General features: G+C 38.8%; 1 protein-coding gene across 2 annotated transcripts; it reads left to right on the top strand.

Annotated features, from left to right (window-relative positions):
* Positions 1-4,963: 4,963 nt before the first annotated feature.
* On the top strand, positions 4,964-9,334 carry LOC124632844 (broad-complex core protein isoforms 1/2/3/4/5). Of its 2 annotated transcripts, none has more exons than XM_047167830.1 (2): positions 4,964-5,088; positions 6,034-9,334. In XM_047167830.1, exon 2 carries the CDS (start codon positions 6,051-6,053, stop codon positions 7,545-7,547), a length of 1,497 nt encoding a protein of 498 aa, XP_047023786.1. In that variant the 5' UTR covers positions 4,964-5,088; positions 6,034-6,050; the 3' UTR covers positions 7,548-9,334. The 2 variants fall into 2 exon arrangements, with proteins under 2 accessions (XP_047023786.1, XP_047023785.1); XM_047167829.1 differs by lacking the exon at positions 4,964-5,088 and adding an exon at positions 5,504-5,616.
* The last annotated feature ends 1,233 nt before the right edge of the window (positions 9,335-10,567 follow it).

The raw sequence follows: 10,567 nt of genomic DNA, 5'->3' as shown, positions 1-10,567 counted from the left end.
ACCCACCAGCCTGTACACATTATGGAATGCAATAAAGTTATTGAGTATTGAGTATTGAGTATGCCTATTGCTGTTTTAAGTTTTCTTCCCTTCTAAGCCGTTAAATCATACCGTATTGAACTCAGAATACACTTTAACAACAACTTTGCCCTGCACAAACTGGAAATCGGACAGAAGTTTCTCGAAAATATCACAAGAATAAAGTTTTCTACTTTCCAATGCGTTTTAAAAGTATAGTTTCGGTGCAACGACCAGCGCAGCGCGATGGGACGATCTCTCGGCTAGCAGATCGAGTCCGCCCAAGGACGTCCACTCCACAGCCTCCAGAAACCGTGGAACCCTATTACTATGCGTTTTAGGACTAGTTTTCATTGACAAGTATCATAGATAATCCCTTGGCCGAGTCGGCAAGAAAAATGATCCTGTATAAAAAAAGTCCAAAAGCATCGAGCTCGCGGTTGTTTTATTTTATCGAGCCGCGGTCGAAGGCAACATGGCCGCGAGAGAAGCGAATTATCTCTGGATATACTTTATAAGATGCTTATCACGCAGTGCCGGATAAATTAAGCTTAAGTGTCGTAAAATGCGAGATAGGTAAAGCTTTGAATTATGTGCGTCTAATTGACTGGGTTAACCGAAAAGTACCAAAACCATGATATATGTACAAGTATTTTTAATTGGCTTTAACATTAGAAGATAATAGAAGTGTTTTTTAGAAAGTGTTATTTATGACGTAACATAAGATTTACCTATATTTTACTTAGTTCGTTACGCGCCGCTCCGTCTACGCAGGTGCTCGCCGATATTTTGACAACGATACTTAGCAGAACCGCCCATTTTTTTAATTTAATAGTTTTTTCTGTATCCACTTGACCGGTTTTTGAGTGAACCGATGTTATTTTTTTATAAAAAAAAATGACGTTTTCGTTACTACGAGTTGAATTATGTTTATAATATTCTGGGGTGCTTAATATGATTATATCTTTCTAATTTCAAATAAAATAACGAACTAGGTAAGGTTGTATTGTTAAACCTGGGCCTACGTAAAGTATTTGTTTCTGAGAATATAAACATTACATTTGAATTTAATTTCGCATTATACATAGGTACATGTGTACATTTAAACATAAAAATATGAATAGGAATGCTTGTGCGGGCAGGCAATAGACAATAGAAGGAAAGAGTGTATTGTTTCACCTCGGGGTCCGGGGAGTTTCGCTACAATGAACCGCATCCGGGGTCGCCGGGCGTGGACGACAGCGATTACAGACCCAAACTGAATATATTAGGCAGGCCAGCATGTTCTGTCTTTATATCATCATCGCGGTTATGTACCTTGCAAGCTTTAAAAGCTTACATACATTCTTGGAAGGCAGTAGATACCGTATTAAGTTTATTTAGTTAATTATTCGTAGCAGGTTTACGAGATAAACACAGTAAACCAAACTATCCAATAAAGAAACCAGGAAAAGTAATTTATTTGTATTATTACCATGGGGCTAACCGACCGTGTGTGAAAAAGGTGTCCCGACATTTTTTTTTTTTTTTTTTTTTTTTTTTTTTTTTTTTAATTAAGTGCAAAAATAAGTTCCCATTTGAAACATATATTATAATCATAATAAACACAAAAAATAATAATAATGAAGTGTGCAAAATAATAGATTCTGTACAGTCTATTATTTAATATCTCTTAATAGTTAATTGTAGATAAGGGTAGAGCACCCCAGATAATATAGAATAATAAATTTATCCAGGGCGCGTGGCAGGATACTGGTGACAAATAACGAGGACGCGTAAAATTACAATTATCTCTTTATGCTGGCAACCCTTGGCTCATTATGCAAACTTAACGCATTTATTGTTACCAGCGTAGATAACCAGGATACTTTTAAATATTTATACCATTAATTCTTAGCTGTTAGATTACATTGGAACCACAAATAAATATCGTAAATGATTATGGGGAATGCCCATTGATAGTGGATGTTAAAATTATGTTTTTAACACGAATTCATGTTTTGTTAAGTATTTATTTGCGTTATTACTAACTGAATAAAAATTCAGTTGTTTTTAATATCTGAAGCAAAATGGTAAATCGAAACTCTGTGGGTTAAGTTTCAGCTATCGTTCATAAATGTCCCTTACGGTTCATCAGTCTCGTCAATTTCGGGTCTCAACAAGCCACCATGCGGGATCGCATTATTGCTTTTTTATTAGCTTTTTCTATCCCCCGTCTCGCAGTTTTTGTTGCGCGTGCGTTCGTGGGATAGGTCGCGATGCGTTCCTGTTTATGCTGGTATTAGCATAATACACTCTTATCCCCCACTAAGCGCATTGTTCATCAATTGTCGCTAAAATTTATGTACCTAAGTTCATTGGTTTACTTGTGTAAATTTGTGCAAATGTGAACGGTTCACAAAGTTTATTGGCCTCCTCGATACGTAATGTGACATCTTCCGCGAATCACTAAGCTAATTACAGACGGCGCAGTTCGATCAAAGGTCATAACTGTTAAGTATTGACAATGGCACATTTGCATTCGTGTTTCCGGAGCAATAGCCAAATTATCGTGAAATTTTAACGGTCGTGTGGTTGACCGCTGACGTTACGAAATGCGTATTTTTTATACATTTTCATTTAATTGGTGCAAGCCATTGTCCGCAAAATTGATATAAATAGTTGCTAATTCTGTACACGGATGATAATAATTTTTGCTTTTATTTCCGGAGTTTTGGGTTTCTTTTTTGCTGTCGATATGTTTGTCAGTCGGTCCATTCAGCCATCTGTTTATTCAATCTGCTGTTTTAATATTGGTTTACTTTGGTAGATACGTAATTTGATTTCAAAAAGGCCACGGAATTCATTATAATTTTTCTTCCAAAAGGCTTTCTTAAATAAATAAGAAGATCAAATCATAAAAATTACCGCAGACTTTCAATAGTTTCAATAATTATTTAGCTGCAGTCCGTCTAACAATCATTTCAAACTATTTCTCTTAACTCCAAATTTTCCCACATTTACGTTAGTAATCGAATCATTAACAATTGGTGCTCGAAGTGGAGGCCAGTATCGATATGCAAATGGTTCTTGAAAGGTTTGAGTGCACTCCACACTTCGCCATTGATAGGAGAGAATTGCTCTGACATTCGCTGCCATTGTTTAGACTAGGAATTCGGGGTTTTGCATGTACATATTTCGTGAGAAAGTCAAAGGAATGAATGTAATGAATTAAGACTGGTTAAATTATTATTTTTTGTGTTTCTGATGAAATTGCCTCACTCTTCGATTTCCTACAGTATAACTTGGTACAAAAAACCCCTACACCTCTCTAATATTTTTGCTTTTAACTCTCTAACTTCACGTCAAAATATATTTTAATTAAAACCCGGCTAGCATTTTTTTACGATCCTGTTTGAGACACATCACAAAATCGCAATGTGCTTCGCTTCTATATAGGTATAATATGACAGTTAATACCATTAATGATCCGAAATATGTGTTCATTCTATTGTGTTCGCGGGAAGTTCTCGCGTCCCGTATCATCTTGATTGTGGGATGTTTAACCCCGATCATGAAGATTGACGTTTTATTCTGTTAATTTGTGGTGAATTCAGCATTTATTCAAGTACAATATCGTTTATTATTACTTACTTTATGGTCCATTGTATTGTCTAACTGAATTCGCAGCAGTTTTAGGAGAGTAAATAACGTGTACTTTTATTGTGTTATGTGTTTATACACATATCGTTTTAGTTTTCGATCAACACAATACCTATGTACCTGAACTGTTATTAGAGTTAAGTATAAATTTTTCCTGTATATTTTTTGGGAAATACTTAGACTCTCTGGTACCATCACACACTCCTAAATTAAGGCATGCCATTTGATATAAACCTAATCAATTATGAATACTAATTAATCACATGGGTCATGAAATTCAAACCACAGTTATTACCTACAAGGAATTTTCTTTCTAAAAAATGTTCAGATGTATCTTATAAAAGTAAGAATGACGTAAACAAACATGCTCCCCCAAAGTTTGGCGGAAGACAGGCACGCATGCATCGCTTAACAAAAAATATTGCACACACAGCTTGGTCTATTTTTGAGTGCATTTCGCGCTATTTTGGCGTTCCCTACGCGAGCAATGTGTCAATGACCCCGATTGGTGGCGTTGTTCACTCACTTTTGGGAATTTTAGGACGGTCATGTTTGTATCGAAATGTTGAACATTGCGCGTCGGAATTCATTGCTTGTTAGAACTTTGTGGCGGAATTTACGAATAAGGAAAGTTCTTGATTTGAATATTTGTATACATACTGATATATACAATTATAAGGTTTATGTAAGAAGTGTCTTTTTACATTATGTTTTACTTTATCTAATACCTACATTGAATTTTAATTGTTGTATCGGTGCTGTGTCAGGTACATGTTTTTAACAACATTTAAACGTGTCCTTTCAATCGAGGGTCTTAATAAAAACCGTTTGTTAGAAAACTGATGAAGTTCTTTTCCTGATTCCGAAGGCAAGCCGCGAAGTTCAAACTTTAACATACAAAGGCACGGCGAGGCGCGGCATTAATTTTTTATAAGCTGATTTCGGCTTTATTTTATCGTGTTGACGCCGAGCGGCAGCGCTCGCGATGCATACTACGACAATTGCTGTATAGATGCGCGTGCGCACTCACGCACACAGGCGCGAGAGCCCTCCTCAGCGCGCTGCAATTCGTCGGGCGCGCCGGCCCGCGCCCCGCGCCCACCGCCCGCACGCAATTGCACTGCACTCCGGCTCGCTGCGCTGCGTGCGTAAAAAGCGCACACAAGAGGCGCGGGGAGGAGGCGCACACAAGCTTGCCGCGACCGGCCGCCTTCCACCAACACAGTCACTGCCAGACGCTCGCAAGAGCACGCCGCCCCCACACGCAGGGCGTAGCCGACACTTCTCCATTCGCGCGAAACAACCCCGACCGTGCTACGAACTTTGTTAAGTGCAAGTGTGCGAACATTTTCTTATGAGTTTTCCTGATATCAAAATTCTCAACAACAACCACATTTACGTGCAGACGCTGGATTAACTTTCCTTGAGGTAAGTTTCATTTATTGTTTATAATTTTACTTTCGTAGAGGTGCTACGCTTTCGTAGCCGGCTGATAACGCAGGACCTGTTTTATATTCAAGGTTTGTGTGAATTAAATAAGTGCCGTAGTTTGGCTATACCATTTTATGCATAAGCTTCTGGAAAATAAAGACGAAAATACGTGAGCCGGTGTGGTGCAAAATTTATAGAAAACACAACAGGAGGGATTCCAGCGTGACTGCTTTCATCGGTCCCCTAACTTTAATAATACCTGCCGAATAAAAGGTAAAAAGTCAATTTGGCAGTATGGAAGGGCTATAGAGCGTAATATGTAAATGGGGAAGGGCGGTGCAGTCGGGCAGTCGCGCTGGGCCGCGGCATACGTCGTCAGTCAGTGCGTCGCAGAGCGATGCGCATCGCGTACAGGTTGCACGAACTAAGTCGCAAGGATTCGTATCGCTTTTGACCGACTAGTGCGTGACTTGGAATATTTTTCTACGATGTATCCCGCCTCTACTAATAACGAAATTTTGCCAGGTACCTATATATCAGATATTATTTTATTGTTATTGTTATTTCATTATTTTGTTTATTCAAGTTTTCATATTTTTTTTTATATTTTGTGACTAATGCGCGATTTTGTGATTAGCTGTGATTGTATGAAAGATTTCTGAAACTGTGCTGAAGAAAGAATTTCTGTTTTTTTTTTTTTTTATTATAATTAACATTGATGTTTCATTTCACTTTAATTATTTTTCCACATTTTTTATTAGTTTTTTTTTTGCATTTAGTTTGTCCATTTAAATTAATATTTGCCTTCGCGTAATACCTACTAAACGTGGCCACCATTAGATGATGGTTTTTGAGATTTTATAGTTATGTACGTATTTACGCCCATATGACAAAGTATCTCATTATATGCAAAATGCTATAGCTTGTTTCTTTCTCTTACAGAATCACAGCTGAGAAAGATGGGGAGCGTCGAAGGCCCGCAAACATTTTGTTTGAAATGGAATCACCACAAAACCAACTTAGTGGAGATTTTAGAGGCCTTGATAAAGGGAGAGACCTACGTGGACTGCACATTAGTGGTCGACGACCAGGTGACGTTCAAGGCGCACCGGGTTGTCCTTGCTGCTAACTCCCCGTACTTTCAGTCGATATTAGCTGATGTCCCAATGGACCACTGCAGCATCCTTTTCCCTGGAGTTAAGGATTTTGAGATGCGAGCCCTTCTTGAGTACATGTACACGGGAGAGGTGAACGTGACACAGGCTCACATCCCGCATATCATGAAGGTGGCCGAGCAGTTAGAGGTTAAAGGTTTGTTCGACATGACGGAGCTGCGGCGCCGGCCAGGCAGCACGGAGCGCACGCCGGCAGCGTCCCCGCCGCGCGTGGTGCCCGCCGCGCCCTCCAGCGTGTCACCGCCTGCACCTGCGCCTCCCTCGCGCTGGCCACCACCACCCGCCGCACCCGTACTCTCCGCCGCCTACGACTCTGCTGACATGAACCCACTGAAACGTAAGAAACTATCCAGCATGTTGGCTACTAGAGACACTCCCATTTTAAGGAACGTCCTGGCCCAAACCTCACCTGTGGACTCTTCGCAACCAATGTCACTCGTTTGCCACCCCGTCAGCCAACACGCTCCACCTCGTCTGCATTCTAATGGGTCTGCGCATGAATCGGAGCGCGCTGCTAGCCCGCATCGTCCTTTCGACTACCGCCCACGTAGACTCTCATCAAGAGCTTCTTCACCCCATTACAATAGATCAGACCGGTCAGAAGATGCTCATTCTCCATACACAGAAAGATCTTTCGAAGATGAAAGCCAACGCACTTTCCATCCATCACCCCCGCCTACGAATTTCCAACAAGACGTGAGAGCCGGATTAGCACCATATGTCCCACCACAACAGAAACCTGAATGGAAGCGATACAAACAATACACAAGATCCGACATATTATCAGCTATCGAATGTGTGCGTAATGGAATGAGCGCACTACAAGCATCGCGTAAATACGGCGTTCCTTCACGTACATTGTATGATAAAGTAAAGAAACTCGGCATAACGACCAGCCGACCAATGAGCCGAGGGGTCAAAAGAGAGTCAAACGGAGCTGCATTCCCGTATGGTTTGAGTGGAACTGGAGGCACAGGTGAAGATGGAAATCCATCTACACCCCTTATTGATCCGTCATTCCTACAGCAAGCATTAGAGGGAGCGACTAGAGACGGTGGACGAGAGGCTCTACACGCGATGGCATTAGCCGCGGCCGCACACGCAGCTTTGGCTCCCCGTACGCCACCTCGATCGCCGCCACATTCGCCGCGGTCACCCGTGCAAGATGATGATCACGTCGAAGACCTGTCAGTACCTCGTCGACGTGACATAGATCAACCACCTGGCGTTATAGTTCCGCCGCGTAATTTCGCTTTAGATTGTGGTAGCGAAAGAGATTGAACGATACGACATCGTGGAATGTACATTCGAAAAGACTGACTTAGGCGTACAAAGTTAGGAGTAAGACACTTATTGGTAGGCTAACTGGTAGGCAGTGCCGCGTGCGCACGCCGCCGATGACCGGGCGCTCCGGCCGGGCGATTGCAATGGGCCCCGCGGCCACTTTTCTTCTACCTCTCTTCTTCTCTATTTATTTCAAAGCGTTCGTTCAAGCCTGAAAACGAAATAAAATTTCCGTTTTATGCTGAACAACGCCTTATTGTGATTTTTATTTTTGTTTTTTCTCTTCTTTAGTTTTTTTGTTTTATAACATTTACGTCTTTGTTAATGAATAGCAGAATAAGTTAGCTTTAACTAGCATATAATGTTGTCTTAGTTGGACTGGTAACTCTGTAGGGCCGAAGGGCAAGGAGGCAGCGCCGGCCACGCCGCCGCACCTCGGGCGGGTTCGCCCAGACAAGTTATTGTGCAATTTGTTGTCCGCGACTGTGATGTTTATAGACTGAAATGCCGCTACTACCTCACGCTCGCTACAGCTACTCTAGTCCACCGCGTCGCACCATGCCATACTATCCATGTGAAACAGTTATCATATCCTTAATTTATTCGTAACGATGCATGTTGAACAGAACCTTGTGTGCGACGCTCATGTCACCGCGGATAGCGACGTATCTTCGTACCGATCTATTCTATGTTGTTTCCTTACGTTACGGGTTAGATTAATTTATTGATTTGTTCGTCGATTGCCATAAATGTTCGTTGTTAATTATGTAGGTGTACTCACCATATCCTCAATATAAAGTGTTTTGCACAAGCACGGTGGTTCATATTAGAGTTAAGAGATTTCATCAACACCTAGTTAAGAATGCTCAATGTTATTATTAGGTTTGTGGTAAACTAGTAAAAATCGTCGTGATGCGCTGTTATACGTAAAATGTCTAGTTTATTTTTTCATATTTGATCTAGGTATGAGTGTAACAACGTGTGTTTCGCTCGAAGTGTAAACTCTTTTTCTAATAAGAAAACTCTAAATGTAAAAATTGCACATTTTCACTTCTCAGTAATTTCTGCTCATGTTATTATCACATCTACTAACTTGGTTTCTTAAATACTTATATATAATAAAGTCCTAAGAAAACATATAATTTTATATTACTCTTAAGTTAATAAATACATTACTTATTATTTGGTAATTGCTTGGAAGACTGATTTGTTACTTTAGTCTAGTTTGAAAATGCCATAGATATCTACGAATGTGTCTACATTAATTTTGCGAATGCAATGTGTAATTAATTAATTTAATCACGGATGGTGTGTGTAAAAAGCTACACTTTAGTAGGTTTCACTATTTTGTGCCTTTGTTTGTTGTAATTAAAACATTATCTATGTTAGGACATTCCAGTAGTAGGTACCTTATATGCACTCTTGTGTTTTGTGGTTGATCATCGGCGAAGCACTCTGAAGACCTGGTGCCTACAGGTGCCCGCCGTAACAATTAAATACCTCACATTTTTGTTAAATCAAATGTTATAATGTAATTATTATATATCCACTTTTGTGCCTATAAATAAATGTTATTAAGTATGATGTTATCGCACTATAGTTCATCAAGTAAGTTGGAATTTGAAAATATCGTATGTACTTTAATATGTAGTTGTACTGTATGTATACATTTAAGTTATATTAGATCGAGTTTGTTTATCTCGTAACTACATATTATTATAGTAAGAACTCTATATTTACAGATAATATAATGTTATAAATATAAATTAAACGTTTAATATCAATCATGATTTCATTTTTCCTTTCACAAAACCTCAAATGAATCCTCGAAAACAGTGCTGAAAGCTAACTCTAACTGAAAGCACCAGTAAATACAACAGGAACTCTTGAAATCAAATAATTAAAATTACGTTTTTAAATAAAAGAATACACCATGACTAATATAAAGCGTAGCAATACCTTGTGGAAACCTAAGGTTTTGGCAGTAGAGTAAGTAGGCTACGTGATTAAAAAATTACAGAAAATCTGTACAGCACTGCAACAACAGCTAATTAGCCGTGCTAATGATACTCTGAATAATTTATTTGCTAACTACATAGGACACAGTGGCATAGCGTATCCTAAATAAAAAGACAAAAAAAAACAAGCAATATCTAAGAAAAAAAAAAAACTTTTTTCTGTCTGAATAATAGTTTGAATAAGTTGTTTTAAAAATATTATATATCTTATTGAATGAACAAAACATTATACTTTTTGTTGCACACCATCAACATCGCCATCCAGTGACTGCTATGGTGAGGTTTGTAGTCGATGACTACGCTGCGACTACGAAAGTGCTACGCGCTACATCAACGCTTTGTACAGGTGCTGAATTGTAACAGCAGATGGCGCATACCGTTATGCGTGCTTATAACATTTTCTTTATTTGTTTGAATCGTATTGATTTCAGTGAAGAAATAATTTACTTTGTTGTAAAAAATATAGTTCTATATAGATTCAAAGCATGGGCTTTTTGCGCATTCAAATACAATTATAATAATTAAATACTCCAACTAACATTGTTGCTGTAGCGAAACCCAGCAAATCATCAATTCTAATTTCATCTTTGATATTCATTTAACCACAAGTACAATCTAGTAAAAGTAATTTAATAAAAAAATATTTAAGCCTCTGTTTGGTACAATGATACAATCATTGACATATATTCTAGCGATAGACAAGAACATCCATACAAATAATTTACCCGCTATGTCGTCTGTTGACATTTCGTTGACGTATTGTGGCATGTAGTCATCCTCATTGATGTTAATTGCAGAAGTGTCGCTCGTATTTTGCCTACATTTTTCATTACTCAAAAAGTTTATATCTAAGTGAATTCAAAATCATGTAATATATCAAAAAGTTTATTTATATCTAATTGAATGCAAAATCATGTAATATATTAAAACCAGGAACTTATTTTTAGGGTTTTTAATATTAATTACGATGTTTTTTTTCTTAAGAGGGCTATCACAAAT

Source organism: Helicoverpa zea, chromosome 8 (assembly GCF_022581195.2).
Source record: "Helicoverpa zea isolate HzStark_Cry1AcR chromosome 8, ilHelZeax1.1, whole genome shotgun sequence".
NCBI classification, from domain to species: domain Eukaryota; kingdom Metazoa; phylum Arthropoda; class Insecta; order Lepidoptera; family Noctuidae; genus Helicoverpa; species Helicoverpa zea.
The sequence above is the reverse complement of the archived record's forward strand: the minus strand, read 5'-3'. Positions and strand labels throughout refer to the sequence as shown.